This window comes from Dendropsophus ebraccatus, chromosome 2 (assembly GCF_027789765.1).
Source record: "Dendropsophus ebraccatus isolate aDenEbr1 chromosome 2, aDenEbr1.pat, whole genome shotgun sequence".
Classification (NCBI taxonomy): domain Eukaryota; kingdom Metazoa; phylum Chordata; class Amphibia; order Anura; family Hylidae; genus Dendropsophus; species Dendropsophus ebraccatus.
The window spans coordinates 208,608,858-208,628,811 of NC_091455.1; the positions used below are offsets into that span (position 1 = coordinate 208,608,858).

A 19,954-nucleotide genomic window follows, 5' to 3' on the forward strand; every position below is an offset into this window, starting at 1 on the left:
GTAATGTATGTACACAGTGACCCCACCAGCAGAATAGTGAGTGCAGCTCTGGGTATAATACAGGATGTAACTCAGGATCTTGATGTGACTGGAGTATAACATATAAACAGACTTACTTCAACTTTTCCGGATCCATCATCCACCATGTTATGCTGGGCGGCCATTTCTGGTGATTCGTGAAGTCTGGAGGCATCAAAGTCAACTTGCTGGATGTTAGCGATCCGTTCTGTGACATAAACCTTCCCAAATCCATCGCTCTGGTCCCGGTCCTTCCAGTCTTTGAAGAATTGCTTAAAAATGGGAGTCTCCCCTCCTTCTGGGATGACTTGGATCTAGGAGAAAGAAGACACCATCCATCACTCAGTGACTGATGTCTCCCTTTAAACCGGGAAGTAAAGGAGAATGTCGTGGTTTAAAGGCGTTCTGCTTCGACTTTGGAAGCTGTGATTTGGTGTGCTGTTTGATATACCCTTTGTTCCTGTATACTGTCTAACCATCCCAACGTACTGCAGAAGTATACATAAGGGATGATGCTTATGCAATTCCTGGGTGTAACAGGAACTGTCCTGTGAATGGTGATTAATATGTTGGGGCGTATGGGTCTGTACCCCCTGGTCTGTAACCATCAGGGGATGATCAGATCTCAAGATGACAAGCCGTATGGTCTATTAGGGGACATCGGTGCCATACAGAGAAGTCTCCTGCTTAGGACCCCAGAACAGAGAGACCCTCACTAAGAGGACACTTAAATTAGAGTTCAGTGTTCCCTTTTAAAGGGCCATTCTGAATAGGTAAAATACATGTGGAATCATCTCCCCTCCTGGAGACTAACAATATATTACATACATGTCATTAGCTTTTATGTCTCCCTACCCCAGTTCTGAGCTGCTGCTTTCTGCTAAAGAAACAGAAAACTGTGTGTGAGCTGTTCAGTCTGTCTCCGCTTCTAACCCCCTCCTCCCCCCTCCCTTCTGAGATGGCTCATGTAAACAATGTCACTGGCCAGCTGGTAATCTGAGGTCAAGTTACTTGAGACCTTTCTGTGATTAATCCTCCCTGCAGTACAGAGTGCAGAAACAGCTGGCCAGGGATGTTGTTTACATGAGCCGTCTCAGAAAGGTGGGAGGAAGATCAGAGCAGAGACGGACTGAACAGCTCACAGTTTTCTGTGTCTTCAGCAGAAAGCAGCAGCTCAGAACTGGGGAAAGCAGACAGATAAGGTAATGACATCTATGGAAGGAATCGTTAGTCTACAGGAAGGGGATGATGCAACATATATTTAACCTGACTGGATAACCCCTTTAATCCTACATTGTACTTGTCATGGGATAAAGCCTCCCGACCGTCAGCCGCCCCGACCTGTCCACACATGCACTGACATCTGATCTATGATCTGCTGGGATCAGCGCTGAGCTGTCCTGAGGAGCCATGATGTGTCTAGTGCCGCAGGAGAGGAATATCAGCACATGTATCTGGGTGGAGTGAGGAGGAGGAGGATGATGATGGTGATGGCAGATCTAACAGACCCAGAGGCTGCAGTTATGTACATGGAGCCGTAATATAATTGATTCAGCAAGGACTAAAATATCTCTATGTGTACAGGAATAATCTGCATCCCTGCTATTACATAGGGAGGAACCATGACTCATAAAAATGATGGAAGACGCATTAATCCTCTGTAATTCACCCCCAGCACATGTACTGAACGGTCTCGTCTGATGGTGGAAATGATGTAGGTAGAGACAGTAATGTCCTATAATATATATATAAAGTAAGCTATATACAGATAGTGCTGCCCTCTGTACTCTGCTATAGAGAGTGTGACTTCCGTCTAACTCCCTATATATTATATAGGCACAGATAGTACTGTATCTCTCTGTACACGATGTAGGCACAGATAGTACTGCCCCCTCTTTCTCTGTTCATGATGTTGGCACAGATAGTACTACCTCCCTGTCTCTCTGTGCATGACATGGGCACAGATAGTACTGCCTCCCTGTGTCTCGCGCTAATTGTTGTGGGCACAGATAGTAGTGCCTCCCTGTGTCTCTCTCTCTAAATGTTGTGGGCACAGATAGTAGTGCCTCCCTGTCTCTCTTTGTACATGACGTAGGCACAGATAGTACTGCCCTCTGTATCTCTCTGTACATGATGTAGGCACAGATAGTACTGCCCCCCTGTCTCTCTCTGTACATTGTGTAGGCACAGATAGTACTGCCCCCTGTCTCTATCTGTACATTGTGTAGGCACAGATAGTACTGCCCTCTGTCTCTCTCTGTACATGACGTAGGCACAGATAGTACTGCCCTCTGTATCTCTCTGTACATGATGTAGGCACAGATAGTACTGCCCCCCTGTCTCTCTCTGTACATTGTGTAGGCACAGATAGTACTGCCCCCTGTCTCTCTCTGTACATGGTGTAGGCACAGATAGTACTGCCCTCTGTCTCTCTCTGTATATGATGTAGGCACAGATAGTACTGCCCTCTGTCTCTCTCTGTATATGATGTAGGCACAGATAGTACTGCCCCCTGTCTCTCTCTGTACATGGTGTAGGCACTGATAGTACTGCCCCCTGTCTCTCACTGTACATGATGTGGGAACAGATAGTACTGCCTCCCTGTGTAATGACAAACTCTGCAGCCATTCTCATTCACTGATTCTGTTCATGTCACTAGGAAGACATCTTCAGGTTGTCACCCAATGCTGGGAACTAGGCTTCTGAACCAGCCAGAGGGCCACATATGGGAGACCACTGATCTAGGCCCACGTCGGGCATAGCCAATGTTCAATACTGAGTACAGTAGGGGAATAGTAAAATCATATCAACATTGTTCACTTCTAGGTGGCGATACATTATTACTATAACATAACAGTACCTGAGTATTCCGGGGATAATTCATCTGTTGTATGAAATCCTCTGCTGTTTTCATGGCCGCCTTCCTCTCATTCCCATTTGCATTTTTGCCTGTTGGGAAAAACCATTAAGTGAGAAAACTAATAAATGTTAAATCTATAAAACATCAAAGGAAATGTTTGTAGGATTTCGTGAGAAGAGCCACGTGTCCCCGCAGACGCAACAAGAGCGGAGATGGCGGCTGAATGCTGCTACGGACTATAGTCAGGCCGGCATGTGACTGATGTGTTCCTTCCTATTGGCACCAAAACTCCAGTTAATGATCCCTGTCATAGTAGTTATATTTATGTATATAGGAGGCAGTATTATAGTAGTTATATTCTTGTATATAGGAGCAGTATTATAGTAGTTATATTCCTGTATATAGGAGCAGTATTATAGTAGTATATTCCTGTATATAGGAGCAGTATTATAGTAGTATATTCCTGTATATAGGAGCAGTATTATAGTAGTTATATTCTTGTATATAGGAGCAGTATTATAGTAGTTATATTCCTGTATATAGGAGTAGTATTATAGTAGTTATATCCCTGTATATAGGAGCAGTATTATAGTAGTTATATTCCTGTATATAGAAGCAGTATTATAGTAGTTATATTCCTGTATATAGGAGCAGTATTATAGTAGTTATATTCTTGTATATAGGAGCAGTATTATAGTAGTTATATTCTTGTATATAGGAGCAGTATTATAGTAGTTATATTCTTGTATATAGGAGCAGTATTATAGTAGTTATATTCCTGTATATAGGAGCAGTATTATAGTAGTTATATTCCTGTACATAGGAGCAGTATTATAGTAGTTATATTCTTGTATATAGGAGCAGTATTATAGTAGTTATATTCCTGTATATAGGGGGCAGTATTATAGTAGTTATATTCTTGTATATAGGAGCAGTATTATAGCAGGTATATTCTTGTATATAGGGAGAAGTATTATAGTACTTATATTCTTGTATATAGGAGCAGTATTATAGTAGTTATCCCTCCTGTTTTTTCCCATTCTGTTTGCTGCAGCTATGGTGAGTGTAATTCCTTATCCAGACTTGTGCTGCTTGGGGGCGACCTTCTCCGCCGGCGGTGCTGGCCGGGTTCTGGTGTGGTGTTTTTGGGTCTGGTCCTGTGGCATGGGGGTCGCAGGGCCGTCCCATGGCCCCCGTTCCCTGACTGTGCACGCCTGCGGGGTTGGTGGCCACTGACTGGCACGGTGTGGACTTAGTGTAGGGACCCATGTGTATCAGATACCGGCACGAGGTACATGGGGCAGTATGGCTTGATCAATTCATACACAAAACTCTGATGTGTTTTTTATTTAGCCTAGGGGCACTAGTATCAGCCATAGGTGTGAGGTGCAGCACTCTGTTTCTTCCCTGAACCGCATTATAGTAGTTATATTCCTGTATATAGGAGCAGTATTATAGTAGTTATATTCTTGTATATAGGGGCAGTATTATAGTAGTTATATTCTTGTATATAGGAGCAGTATTATAGTAGTTATATTCTTGTATATAGGAGCATTATTATAGTAGTTATATTCCTGTATATAGGAGCAGTATTATAGTAGTTATATTCTTGTATATAGGAGCAGTATTATAGTGGTTATATTCCTGTATATAGGGGGCAGTGTCATAGTAGTTATATTTATGTATATAGGAGGCAGTATTATAGTAGTTATATTCTTGTATATAGGAGCAGTATTATAGTAGTTATATTCCTGTATATAGGAGCAGTATTATAGTAGTTATATTCCTGTATATAGGAGCAGTATTATAGTAGTTATATTCTTGTATATAGGAGCAGTATTACAGTAGTTATATTCTTGTATATAGGAGCAGTATTATAGTAGTTATATTCCTGTATATAGGAGCAGTATTATAGTAGTTATATTCTTGTATATAGGAGCAGTATTATAGTAGTTATATTCTTGTATATAGGGGCAGTATTATAGTAGGTATATTCTTGTATATACGGGCAGTATTATAGTAGTTATATCCCTGTATATAGGAGCAGTATTATAGTAGTTATATTCTTGTATATAGGAGCAGTATTATAGTGGTTATATTCCTGTATATAGGGGGCAGTGTCATAGTAGTTATATTCCTGTATATAGGAGCAGTATTATAGTAGTTATATTCTTGTATATAGGAGCAGTATTATAGTAGTTATATTCCTGTATATAGCAGCAGTTTTTTAGTAGTTATATTCCTGTATATAGGGGCAGTATTATAGTAGGTATATTCCTGCATATAGGGGCAGTATTAAAGTACATTCTTGTATATAAGAGCAATATTATAGTATATTCTTGTATATAGGAGCAGCATTATTGTAGTTATTTTCTGATACATGGTGCAGCATTATAATTCTCTCTCTCTCTATCTGATGGGAATAGCTCTTTAGAGTATTGGCTTTCAGTTACATAACCATTGACCTCAGTTACTTTTTTGCTGATTACTTTGCACTAATCTTAGTTTTCTAGATTAGATGAATCCACCTTTAGTCGCCCCAGTGACCTCAGCCATGTTGCCCTCTCTGAATGCCCCTTTGTATATGTAGTCTATGATGTCACACACATTAAGACTGAGGTGTTTGTTGTGTTGAGAACATCTAAGTTGCCAACTGCGGGGAGCTGGATGCAGCCATAGAAATGAACTCTTGATAATTTGATCACAACACACAATGTGCCAGTGGAAGAAGCAGGAGGCCTGACCTTTCCATACAAAGATCTTTTTGTCCGCAGAGTGGTCCAGGATGAAGCATTCCTCAGAGATCAGCATGGCCTGGGAGAAGGGGTTTTCCTCTGCCACTACAGAGACCTTCATGGACCCACTGGCATCAGACACCTGGAATGGGCATTTAACAAGAGAAAAAAGGGGACAGTACAGAATTACAAGAAGAATTGAGGGATCTCAGTGATATGAGATATATAGTAGTGATCATTTGAAATGGCTGATAACAGGGAACAATAGATTGTATTATTTTGCATAGCAAATGAAGAGAATATAGACTCCAGGTTTCCTGTCCCTTTAAACAGCTGGATGGCTATGACAGGAAAAGGCCCGGGGTTATTTGAGAATACAATGTTTGTTTCCATAGCCCGCTGGCACCACCATGCAAAATGTGTCCCACATGGCATACAGAGCATATGTGCATAGCGGCGGAGTCAGGCAAGGACGGAGGGCTGACACACTGTAACATATCCTCAGCTGTTAGTATTAGGTCTGTACAGTACACTGACACACTGTGACATATCCTCAGCTGTTAGTATTAGGTTTGTACAGTACACTGACACACTGTAACACATCCTCAGCTGTTAGTATAAGGTCTGTACAGTACAGTGACACACTGTAACATATCCTCAGCTGTTAGTATTAGGTCTGTACAGTACAGTGACACACTGTAACATATCCTCAGCTGTTAGTACTAGGTCTGTGCAGTACACTGACACACTGTAACATATCCCCAGCTGTTAGTATTAGGTCTGTACGTTACAATAACACACTGTAACATATCCTCAGCTGTTAGTATTAGGTCTGTACGGTACACTGACACACTGTAACATATCCTCAGCTGTTAGTATAAGGTCTGTACAGTACACTGACACACTGTAACATATCCTCAGCTCTTAGTATTAGGTCTGTACATTACCCTGACACACTGTAACATATCCTCAGCTGTTAGTATTAGGTCTGTACAGTACACTGACACACTGTAACATATCCTCAGCTGTTAGTATTAGGTCTGTACAGTACAGTGACACACTGTAACATATCCTCAGCTGTTAGTAGGTCTGTACAGTACACTAACACACTGTAACATATCCTCAGCTGTTGGTATTAGGTCTGTACAGTACACTGACACACTGTAACATATCCTCAGCTGTTAGTATTAGGTCTGTACAGTACAGTGACACACTGTAACATATCCTCAGCTGTTAGTATTAGGTCTGTACAGTACACTGACACACTGTAACATATCCTCAGCTGTTAGTATTAGGTCTGTACAGTACACTGACACACTGTAACATATCCTCAGCTGTTGGTATTAGGTCTGTACAGTACACTGACACACTGTAACATATCCTCAGCTGTTAGTATTAGGTCTGTACGGTACACTTAACACTGTAACATATCCTCAGCTGTTAGTATAAGGTCTGTACAGTACACTGACACACTGTAACATATCCTCAGCTGTTAGTAGGTCTGTACAGTACACTAACACACTGTAACATATCCTCAGCTGTTGGTATAAGGTCTGTACAGTACACTGACACACTGTAACATATCCTCAGCTGTTAGTATAAGGTCTGTACAGTACACTGACACACTGTAACATATCCTCAGCTGTTAGTATTAGGTCTGTACATTACCCTGACACACTGTAACATATCCTCAGCTGTTAGTATTAGGTCTGTACAGTACACTAACACACTGTCACATATTCTCAGCTGTTAGTAGGTCTGTACAGTACACTGACACACTGTAACATATCCTCAGCTGTTAGTATTAGGCCTGTACAGTACACTGACACACTGTAACATATCCTCAGCTGTTAGTATTAGGTCTGTACAGTACACTGACACACTGTAACATATCCTCAGCTGTTAGTATTATGTCTATAAAGCTTTATAAGCGTTCTTTATAATAGATGGACAGCCCCTTTAAGGCTGAGATATTTGCCCTCCACTCTTGGGATCTCTGGTGTTTATTCTTCCTGTTTCCACAGAACTCGGCAGGGATATAGATATATATATATATATATAATCCGGGTGTTTACTCAGCTCCTTCCTCTACAAGTAATAACCATGTAACACCATGTATGTGACACGGCCACCGCTCCTGGGAAAGCTGATCTCTCTATAGTGACACAATGCAGAAAGCTGGATGAGCGCTGGATCTACTGGCTTCCTCCATTCAGGGACACCGGGGTCTGATCCCTGTGGGTGTGTGGAGAGGGGGGGGGGGGGGGGGGCGGACTCAGAGTCTGTGTGATTTATCATATTTTCTACTCAAAGATACGCCGAAAACCTACTCCACCTTTCAGGTGGTGTAGGTTTTCGGCTGTTCGCACCGACGCGCACGGGATTTATGTGTGCACCGCCTCTGCATAAATCTCTGTAGCGCCGGAGCTGCGGGGTCATTTATAAGTCCGGCGTAAAAAACGCCGGACTTAATAAATGTCCCCCTATGTTTTTGCAACCCGTTTTTTTTTTCATCCGTTTTTTTTGCAAAAAAAAGATGGATAAAATAGAAGTAAATTACAAGTCTATATAACTCTATAACTGACACCATTTGTTCCCCCTCCAGAGTACCCCCTTAACTCTTTAGCACCTTCCAAGCATATGGTGTGATAAGTGCAATAAAACATGATCAGTAACAATATCAACGTCATCTTTTAGGCTGGGTTCAGTTTTTTTTCATTTTTTTTTGCAAAAAATGGATGCATGTGTGTGCATCCATTTTGATCCGTTTTTCCATTGAATTCCATTATTGAATGGAAAAACGGATGCACACACATGCATGCTTTTTTCCATCAGTTTTTTTTCATGTGTTTTTTGCAAAAAACGAATGGAAAAAAAACGGATTGCAAAAACATAGTGTAAACCAAGCCTTACAAAACAGCATTCACACAGGTTATGCTTCAGCAGTGGGATAGTAACCCTGCACCTATCCCCCCTGTACATTAGATGGGGCCAGTGCCCAGTGCATAGGAAGCATTGAGTCTTTGCTTATCAATGGTTCCTGTTCCTGGGAAAGCTGGGTGCAATGTGTCTCCATTACTGCTCACACCTCCCTACGGATCATCACTCATCTTTCCCAGAGTCTTGGATGGTAACACTGTACCGTACAGATACTGGGAAGATTTCCCAGCATTACTAGGCAGGTCTTGGTTACACCAGTTTCTGGGAAACCTGGGTGATTGCCAGCACGCATGATTATTTCCCAGGAAAGCTAAGTGACAACTTATAAAAATTTCAGGAAAAGTTAGGTGACAACTTGTTAGTTTTTTTCTGTTTCTGTTAAAGGACAACTCCGGTGAAAAGCTTTTTCCCAGTAATTGAAACACATTACAAAGTTATATAACCTTATAATATGCTTCAATCACCTATCTGCCCCCCTTCCCTATCTTTTCCCCCTCATCCTCCCACCAGGAAGTGAAGTAAACTCATTCTTATCTAATGACTGTTGACCCCAGGCTGCTCTGTGGCAGCCATTTTGTGACAATGACATCATCAAGAGGGAGGCGGGTCTAAGCCCTGATAGGCCAGCCTCCCTTTGTTAGATGACTCAGGTTGCTCAGCTCTGATTGGCTGAGCAAGATGTCAGCCATCTAACAATTGGTTAGACATCACAGGAGACAAAGTGCATCATGGGAAACCCTAAACCAGGAAGTGAAGAAAAAATGAAGACACCAACTAGAGCTTCAGTTTAGTTTTTTTTTTATCAGTGCCGGAGTTGTCCTTTAAGCAAACAAATGTTTTCTTCCAAAGCATCTGGTGCCAGAAAGTGCCTGAGATTTGTAATTTACTTCTTTTAAAAAAAATCTACGGTCTTCCAGTGGTTATCAGCTGCTGTATGTCCTGCAGGAAGTGGTGTATTATTTCCAGTCTGAGGGCGGGTTCAGACTACGGAATTCTCACTGATAAATTCAGCGGAATTCCGCCGCCTGTACGCGCTCACGGTCGCGCGCCTTTCCGCCGGCTCCATAGATACCATTTTATGGGCCGCTGATTCCGCATTCCTCCGAAAGAATTGACATGACAACCAGTATGGCTGCCATTAAACTTCTTGTCACTCATCTTCCCCAGGCTCCTGAATAGCAAGTCTTCTTCTAGCAGTGGTATATAATAATGCACAGACACTCTCTTTACCCCCCTCCATTCCTATGTGGGTTGGGGTGTGACCCCCAGGACCTCCCCCAGTCTCTGGCATTCGATACTGTCACATGTTTTAGCACAAAGGCTTCACCGTTGCCAACATGTGCTCCCATTTAAGGATTTAATAAATCTGTTCTTTTTGAAGATTTCATATGAAAAAAAAAAATCTGTTTCCAGGGAAGAATTACAGAATTCTGGATATTTCTAACAACTTTGTTATATATAGCTAAAAGTAAGGAACACTGGGGTACTTTTTATAGAGAATGCCCATATAAGGAAGGCCTGGTCCCACCCATGAGCTATCTCGGTGCCCCTGATTGGTCACTGGGTTGTATTACAGCTGTTCTATTTGCATAATATAGATTCAGCCTTTTATACTTGTTAGTATAAGTTGTAACAATTTGTTTCATTCCCCCCCCCCCCCCCCCCCAAACTAGCTGGGGACCTTATTAGGGGTCTCAAACCTGTCCATAAATATAATGGGGCCCAGTTACTAATATGGCAGACCCTGCAGTGGTAACTAATAATTCAGTCAGCTGCAGAATCCCTTTGTAGTGTAGGTTCCAGTGGTGGAGCTGTAATTGCACTGCCTGGCCACTAGAGGGAGCCAGCGGTGTTAGAAATGATTCAGGTCACATGGTCCATATCAAGTCATATCCAGTTCAGAGTTGCAGTAGACTATGGGGTTTCCTCCTCACACCCCCTTCTCTGTGTAGTCACAGAGACCCCATTAAAGAGTATAGTTTTGGGGGTCCCAATTTTGCCTTTAAATGTCCCAATTTTGCCTTACAGTAATGTAACAATGTAGAAGTATCTAGAAGGTAGAGACGTGGAGTGCCCAATGGGAGGCCAACTATGGTGGACCCCAATGTTTTTTGTTACACCCCCACATGTCTTACCATATAGAGTTTGGCCATCTTCCTGTTTGTAACATCGGCAACATCATCACCATCGTCCCCGGCCGGGAGATCCGGCTTCTTACCCAAAACCTAAAAAAATAACATTGTGGATTATTATAAGACATAAGATACGTTGTTCTGACAGATGTAATGTATGTATACTGATGGCTGCATTGCATCGTGAGAGATGTGGCTTTATGATAGTTGCACTAGGTCTCATGTGTTATACTGCAGCAGATGCTGAACCAGCAGGATAAGAGGAAGTCTGCAGTGGGCTTTATAATAAGACTCTATATCAGGGATAGGGAACCTTTGGCCCTCCGGCTGTTGCAAAACTACAATTCCCATCATGCCTGGACAGCTAAAGCTTTGGCTGTCCAGGCATGATGGTTCTTCTGCTGCCTCCTCTGCCCCATTAACCCCTCGCTGACCACTGGCTTCAGGCTTCATATTCTAGAATAACCTCACTTCTCATATCTCGCCCCATAATAGAGGAATACAGGATTTATCAGCGAGGGCACAAAGTCTATGTTATATGTTGGTGTGCTGGAGATAAGGAGCGGGCAGCGGCGGCGGCTGTTTGTTTTACGGATGACAGATGGCACATGACAGGCTCCGCCAAGACAACCATTTTATGGGCTAAAAACTGGGCTATATACTGGGCAGTAAACTGGGTTCTATATAGTTATATGGTGTATATGGGATGGGGGGAATCACTGCAAGCCCGGACGGGGTGGATTGGTCACTTGAATCCATTTCACACTTTTACCCAGTTTACCCTTGTTACCTCCATGCACCGCCTGTAGAGAAGGTCAGACATCTCTTAAAGGAAACCTGTCACATTAAAGGGGCACCCCAGTAAAAATATTTTCCTTTCAAATCAACTGGTTATAGAAAGTTATACAGATTTGTAATTTGCTTCTATTTAAAAATCTTGAACCTTCCAGTACTAATCAGCTGCTGTATGTCCTGCAGGAAGTGGTGTATTCTTTCCAGTCTGACACAGAGCTCTCTGCTGCCACCTCTGTCCGTGTCAGGAACTGTCCATAGCAGCAGCAAATCCCCATAGAAAACCTCTCCTCCTCTGGACAGTTCCTGACATAGACAGAGGTGGCAGCAGAGAGCACTGTGTCAGACTGGAAAGAATACACCACTTCCTGCAGGACATACAGCTGATAAGTACTGGAAGACTGGAGATTTTTATATAGAAGTACATTACAAATCTGTATAACTTTCTGAAACCAGTTGATTTGAAAGAAAAAGATTTTCTCCAGAGTACCCCTTTAAAAATGCAGTGAGTTATAGACCAGGAGGAGCTGAGCAGATTGTGGGAGTAATTCCAGGGTAACTTGTCATTTATTCATGTGTATGTGATCTTATAGAGAGAGCTATCAATCACTAAAACCACCCACCTGACTAGCCTAGAACGATCAGAGATTTACATGAATAAATTACACTTTTTCCAGTCCTCGCTGTCAGCCATGAGACCTAACCATGCCAGCTCCCACAATACATTGCTCTCCGGCATTGGCAGAATTTTCTGTCTGAGCAGCCTTTTGCGGTTACAAAGAAACACAAGATGAGTAAAGTATTTACAGAGGGGAATAAGGTAAATATGTTGTGCAAAGAGGAGTGTCCCTTTAAGTAGTCACCAAACAACTCTTCAGATCTTAGCTTCCTTAATCTTTGCGATTATAGTGCCAAATAGTGGAAAAGGGATATCAGTTCATTTTGCAACTTGTTCCCTCTCTAAGCTTTGACATTGGAGCACATTGGGTTTCTGACCACTGAGGGTCCTTCTCATTCAGTGGGTTAGTCATGGAGGGGGCTTCTCCTTTTTGTGGCACCTTACTACAACCCTTTCATCCTTTTATGGCAGGCAAAACTAGATACAAGCTGAAGCACACACAAGTTCTCTTTAAGCTTTGACATTGGGTTTCTGACCACTGGAGGTCCTTCTCATTCATGAGCTTAAACAATGGGAGCACATTGCGTTTCCGTCCACTGGAGGTCCTTCTCATTCATGAACTTGAACAATGGGAGCACATTGGGTTTCTGACCACTGGAGGTCCTTCTCATTCATAAGCTTGGACAACAGGAGCACATTGGTTTCTGACCACTGGAGGTCCTTCTCAATCATAAGCTTGGACAACAGGAGCACATTGGTTTCTGTCCACTGGAGGTCCTTCTCACTCTTGAGCTTAGACAAGGGGAGTAAATTAGTTTCTGAACACTGGAGTTTCTTTCTATTCATAAGCTTGAACAACAGGAGCACATTGGTTTCTGACTACTGAGGGTCCTTCCCGTTCATAAGCTTTAACAAGAGGAACACATTGGGTTTCCGTTCACTGGAGGTCCTTCTCAATCAGTGGGTTAATGTATATGTGGGGGAGGGTTTTCTCTCATTTGTGGCACTTTACTGCAACTCAACTCATCCTTTTGTGACAGGCAACACTACATACAAGCTGGACCTGGAGTTGTGTCTAAGCTTAGGCATTGGGTTTCCTACCATGGAGGTCCTTCTCAGTTGGTGGGTTAAGACCTAGGTGGGGTCCTTCTCCTTTTTGTGAAAAAGAGATTTTGCATCTTGATATTTATGCTTTAAGATGGTAGAATATCATCAGCAAATGCCTAAGTACTTTAAGCTACTGGATGCATTGACTGTGTAGTACTACTCATTGTACCCTTCCTTCCAGACATGGCCCTTGCACACCAGGTCTCGGCCCCAGCAGTGCAGCACCATCCAGGTATTCTTTGCTCCACTCATATATAAGGGCAGGTTGCCTCCTATTTATCTTCTTCGGTTTACTCAGTTGAGTGATAGCCAATATTGATTGTAGGAGTTCTCCATCACATTGACACATATTAGAAGTCAGCTGCACAACAGTGACTGCTCAAACAGTGTGACAAAAGCCACCCGGGGGTCCGCCTGTAATGTAAACACGGCTGGGGAGAGCTCAAGTTCCCATGTCCATGATGTCAGTGGCTTCTGAAATCAGCAGGTGACAATAGGAAGGGTGTAGTAGTGATATTCTGCAGAGAGTGAGCTCTATATGGAGAATATAAACAGCCCAGGTGCTATGCACATTGTGGGATTACTGTAGGATATATCCGATGCAGACCACCAGGGCTGCCCATTCCATGGGATTGAGTAAGCTAGAGATAGGGTCTGCCGGAGAATCAGGGGGTCCTGACAGCATCAGACCTCTCCAGTAACCATGAGACAACAATGGAGCTATTCACTACACTAGACTACCAGGGACCATTAGTTTTAGCTTTCCTGCAATGGTATGGAATGGTGGCAGATTCCTCTCTACCAAAGACCCTACCCCAGACCACAAAGATGTCTTCAATAATCTGTCATTAACTTATCCCCTTTACTACTCAAGACCACCAGGGATTCTAGTTTTATCTCCTTAGGTTAGCACAGAATTCACATAAACTAGACCATCAAATATACTAGAATTAAACCTGTTACTAATCCAGACCCTCAGGGATGCTTTAACTACCCTAGACCACCAGGGATGTAGATATCACCCCTTTTCTACTCTAAACCACAAGTGATACTAGTATGTCTATAACCATCCTAAACCACCAGGATTAACTGTACTCATATATATCACCCAGGATGAACAGTATATAAGTTACTCTAGACCACCAGGGATCTATTATTAACTCTTACGGTATCTCATCCCATTAACATATTGACAGCACATACACATACACTGTTAGGCCAGGTTCACACTACGTAAGACACCGACCATTCTGTGACTTGGCCGTGTCACATAACGGCTGGTGTCAGTGCTATTTCACCATAGCAAACAATAGAGAGTGCGGACGGAGCCACTCTCCATTGTGTGAACTGACAGGTCTGTGAGGCTGCTATTCAATGAACTAACTTTAGTTTTCTGTGCGGCCGGTTGGAATCCTGGCCGGAGTGTATACTATGTGTATACACTCCGGCCGGGATTCCCTCTGATTTCTATGCAACGTTTCTTTTGTATTAATCACGGCCGTTGTTGCAAATTGCAACAATGACTGTGATTAATACAAAAAATATGTTTTATGAATATAGCCTTATAGTTATAGTATCTCCACAACGATCCCCCTTTCCCTGTATGTTGTTCTTCTACTTCCTACCATCCTGTTCTGTGCAGGTGTTGTCGGGGGTGGCGCCGTACTATAGCGAGAGCTCAAAACCAATAAGAGGATCCTGGATCCCATCAGCCTCGTTCATTTCCTAACACAGAAGCTCTGCTGCAACTAATGCATTGGGGAGCTGCACTGCCAGCAATCCCTCTGTATACAGCTACGATGTGACTCCTTCCAAAAACAGCGCCACACCTGTCCTCAGGTTATATGTGGTATTACTGAGCTGCTATACCAGACCTCCGGCCGCCATGTCTATGTACCCTGCAGTATTGTAGTGTGTTACAGAAGCAGTCTGAGGACCACCACAGCCCCCTATGCCCAGCCTCAGTGTTAGTCCTTAATAATAGTGTAGTGTCTCTGTAATTGCATTGGTCCTTGCAGGTAGCTCTGTGGTTGTCGCCGCCGGACAGGGCGTGTGAGCTCACTAACTATATCTATACACGTGTGTCGTCTGCTAAAACAAAAGACTCTTCTGCAGCCAAAGCAAAGGGATTGTCTGTGGCGGCTGCCAGTGACTTGTCATCAGGGAGGGCTGCACAGTACAACTTCTCCTTCTCTACATCAAGGGATCTTCTTGCAGCCATTCCTACTTTCTATACGATATAAATGCACAGTACAACTTCTAATTCTTTTATATCTAGGGATCTTTTTCAGCCATTCTAACTTTCTTTACAATAAAACTGCACAGTACAACTTCTCCTCTCTAGAACCCATTTTAGCCCATTCTCACTTTCTATACAACCTAAAAGCACAGTGCAACTTCCATGTAGTTAAAGGGAAGTTGCGCGCGCCCGCATCCGCATCAGAGCTTCCCATAGCACACAGTGAAGCAAGCGCCGGAGCCGCTCGCTTCACTGTGTGAACTGACAGGGTTTCCTACGGCCGCAATTCAGTGAATGTCAGTTATTTGCGGCGCCGCACGTATCCCGGCCGGAGCGTATACGATGTGTATACGCTCCGGCCGGGATCCCATAAAGAAACAGGCAATGTTCACAGGCACATAAAGTACGGCCGGTGTTGCCTATGGCCGTACTTACACGTAGTGTGAACATAGCCTAGTACTGGAAGACTGGAGATTTTTAAATAGACAAATTACAAATCTGTATAACTTTCTGACACCAGTTGATACCGTATATGTTGCATGTCATTCTCAGAATGTGTATATTGTACTGTATATGCACAGTGCCACTTCTTACCTTCTATGTGTTAGATACATATTCTGGATTCTTATATTTTGTGTGCACAGTATCACTTCCCTTATACGTGTTGGATATTATTATTTTCAGCATGGATATGCACAGTGTCACTTCTCACCTTCCATGTGTTACGTATAATTCTTACAGTTGTCACCAGTGCCAGGTTCTGAGCCTGAGGGTGTGATGGGTAAGTGAAGGAGCAGATGTCCTGGTTAGACGGTGGGGGGCTATAGGGACTGGTACTTTACCCCCTGCCTTGTTTATTGGGCTGACAGCCATGGCTGTATAAGTAAAATTGGCTGATGATTTGTACACTGGGTAGTACTATTATTTGGAAAATATATGACGGTATTATTTTAGATTTGTATTGTTCTATTGTGGCACTAAATGATCAGTAGTTTCTGACCGCTACATTTAGGTTCTGTGTGATACTACCTAGAAAATGATACTTTGGCTCTCTATGGCGGTATTATTATAGCGCTATATGGTAGTGCTGTTTAGTGATGGATGGTTGTACTGTTTCACTACATGACTATTATTTAGGGTTCTGTAGGATATTATTTGGGCACTGATATTTAAGCAGGGTATGGTGGTATGTTTTATGTGCTATATATTATCAGTAAGTTATAGTGGAACATATAGAGCGCAATATAGGGAGAGAAGTAGTCATGCCTAGAGGTGATCATTGTCTATGACTGTGAACAGCCCAGAAGCAGACAGCTGCTTTTTCTGTATATTAGGGGTCCTGTATATTAGGGTTTCTGTATATTAGGGCCCTGTATATTAGGGTTCTGTATATAGGGGTTTCTGTATTTTAGGGTTCTATATATTAAGGTTTCTCTATATTGGGGTTCTATATATTGAGGTTTCTGTATATTTGGGGTTCTGTATATTAGGGTTTCTGTGTATTAGGGTTCTGTATATTGAGGTTTCTGTATATTGGGGGTTCTGCATATTAGGATTCTGTGTATTAGAGTTCTGTATGTTACAGTTTCTGTATATTAGGGGTTTCTGTATATTAGGGCTCTGTATATTTGGATTTTGTATATAAGGGTCCTGTATATTAGGGTTTCTGTATATTAGGTTTCTGTATTTTAGGTTTCTGCATATTAGGGTTCTATATATTAGGAATCTGTATATAGGGGTTTCTGTATATTAGCGTTTCTGTATATTAGGGTTCTGTATATTAGGAATCTGTATATAGGGGTTTCTGTATATTAGCGGTTCTGTATATTAGGGTTCTGTATATTAGGATTCTGTATATAGGGGTTTCTGTATATTAGGGTTCTGTATATTAGGATTCTGTATATAGGGGTTTCTGTATATTAGTGGTTCTGTATATTAGGGTTCTGTATATTAGGATTCTGTATATAGGGGTTTCTGTATATTAGCGGTTCTGTATATTAGGGTTCTGTATATTAGGATTCTGTATATAGGGGTTTCTGTATATTAGGGTTTTGTATATTGGTAGTCCTGTATATAGGGGTTTCTGTATATCAGGGCTCTGTATAAAGGGGCTTCTGTATTTTAGGATTCTGTATGTGGTGAGCCCCCGGATGATGTTATAGCGTTGTCACGGCCGGTCACTTGCTAGATGGAAATGTGACGCCACTCCTGTGGTGGATGGATGAGATACAGCCGGACCTTAAGGTTTTGTCACGTAACGCCAGTGCCAGGTGGGCACACAGGTGTGATGGCACGCCTGCTTTTAGGGTGTAAGGCCAGTTGTACCCTTTTCCCCTGTGGTCAGTGTCCTGTCGGGTGGCTACCGGGTCCCTTGGGATAGTGTAGTCACAGATGATGTAGTCACAGGTGGAAAGGGGAGATGTCCCAAGGTTGCGGTGTGTGTGTGTAGGTGGTAGTGAATAATCACAGACCCTGGGTTAACGTTGACTTGATTTACTATTGGCAAATGTGCAACAGGTAATACAGATGAGCTCGGATATACACTTGATAAAGTTCCAATAAATACTTGAACATAGAACCACCAGATCTGTGTGATAAGTGCTGAGTAGGATGTAGTAGTGTTGGTAGAGTTGTACTGAAGTAGCGTAGTAGAGAGGAGGGTGCCCTGAGAGTCTCAACCCAAGTAGTAATGTGCTCTGCCGGGATGTTGGAGTACATAGAAGAATACTTGTAGAAGAAGAAAAAGAGTGAGACAACCTGTGCCTTTGTATTGAACTTTCTAGAGTCTTCACACCACCTTATGCCCACTAGCTTTGGCTGAACCGTACTAATGGGTGACACAGGCTCCAGACCTTGTTACCTGGGATGAGCAGAGTGCTGAGGGTTTCCTGCTGATACTCACGTTGCGAGATGGAGTTCATGGACTGTTACAGTAACTTTGCTCCCCCCCGATCAGTTCCTAGCTCTTTGGCTCTTTAGTGTATACTGTCCTTCACTGTTGTTTCTCCTAGTCTACGGCGTGGGTTGAGGTGATCTGTTGGCTAGTCCTCTCCTGAGAGGCTTAACACTGCATCATACGGGGTATAGGCACTGAGAGAGAATTTTGTAACAGAGCACTGTCCTGCGTCCTACCCATGCGAGGTACTGACTAAGACTACTCCTCTTCTGTACGGAGGGACCTGGCAGAGGGCCACTGCCCAGGTAGGACCACTGTGGAGAGCAATCTGGTCTGCGTCCTTCTCTCACAGAATCCCGACTAAGACTCCTCCTCCACCCAAGGGACTAACTTCCTATCTAGTGTGTAAGGGGCGCTGTGGTTGGGTGGAAAGAGTGCAATAGAAGAACAGAGAGAAGAGGTGATAGGACAGAAGAAAGTGAAGATCCTACTGGTCCACAGATTCTGGTACACACAAACACAATAACCCTTTGAGACACTTCAGCCGTGAAGCTGCCATACTTCAATACATAATATAGCGACATCTAGTGGCCATCTCTTAATACTGCTTTGGCTGCAGTAAGACCACAAAAAGTACAGACTTTTGCGAAGGGTGTAAACAACAGTAACACCCCTAGTGGGAAACCACATACTCCCTCACTTGAGAAAAGCCGTCCATGGCGTAACACCTTGGGGAAAAGACTGGACGTTTGTTAAGGCACAGCATGGGTTATTAGAACACCCTATATTAGAAGTACTTTTAAGAGCATATATACACACACATATAAAACTTTGTTTTGTTGTTTTGGGCAATAATGAAATTGTCCACAATAACACTTCTGGGGTACTGGATGCATCTGTCCATATGCACCCTAAGTGGTGCTGTGATGTGTCAGTTCCTTTATAAAAACAAGCAACCCTGCATACCCATATTAGGGTTTCTGTATATTAGGATTTTGTATATAGGGGTTTCTGTATATTAGGGTTCCTTTATATTAGAGTCCTGTATGTTAGGGTCCTGTATGTTAGGGCCCTTTATGTTAGGGTCCTGTATGGTAGGGTTTCTGTATATTAGGGTCATGTATATTAGGGTCAGCAATATTATAATGTAGCCATCAACATGTCTGTACCGAAGATAAAATCATGTGAAAAGGATTATTTGTTTTGCACAAGGATGTGGTGACTGCATGAAAGCTGCAAACTACAGAAAAGTCACACATCCCCTGCGGCGTAGGAGACCAGAGGATAGAGAAGTGGCCGCTCTCTACTTCTATTCCGCAAGTAGTGCTATGACTGTGCAGGACAGGGAGGAGGGATCTCAGTCATATCACTTCTAGACATCCAAACACTGTGTGCCATCTCTACTGTCTGTACTGTACGATGTAAGAATAGTCACACTATGGATTCTCTATTGTAAGAGCGGTCACACTATGGAGTCTATACTGTAAGAGCAGTCACACTATGGATTCTCTACTGTAAGAGCGGTCACACTATGGAGTCTATACTGTAAGAGCGGTCCCACTATGGAGTCTATACTGTAAGAGCGGTCACACTATGGTGTATATACTGTAAGAGCG

At 42.8% G+C, this 19,954-nt stretch overlaps 1 protein-coding gene across 1 annotated transcript in view; it reads right to left on the reverse strand.

Moving 5' to 3' along the window:
• SCIN (scinderin) overlaps window positions 1-19,954 on the reverse strand; it is a 53,631-nt gene that overhangs the window by 11,442 nt on the left and 22,235 nt on the right. The window contains exons 5-8 of the mRNA XM_069959344.1: window positions 10,689-10,778; window positions 5,623-5,755; window positions 2,879-2,967; window positions 117-332 (exon numbers count right to left, since the gene is read on the reverse strand). Coding sequence (XP_069815445.1) covers window positions 117-332; window positions 2,879-2,967; window positions 5,623-5,755; window positions 10,689-10,778 — 528 coding nt within the window. The remainder of the gene's footprint in view (window positions 1-116; window positions 333-2,878; window positions 2,968-5,622; window positions 5,756-10,688; window positions 10,779-19,954) is intronic.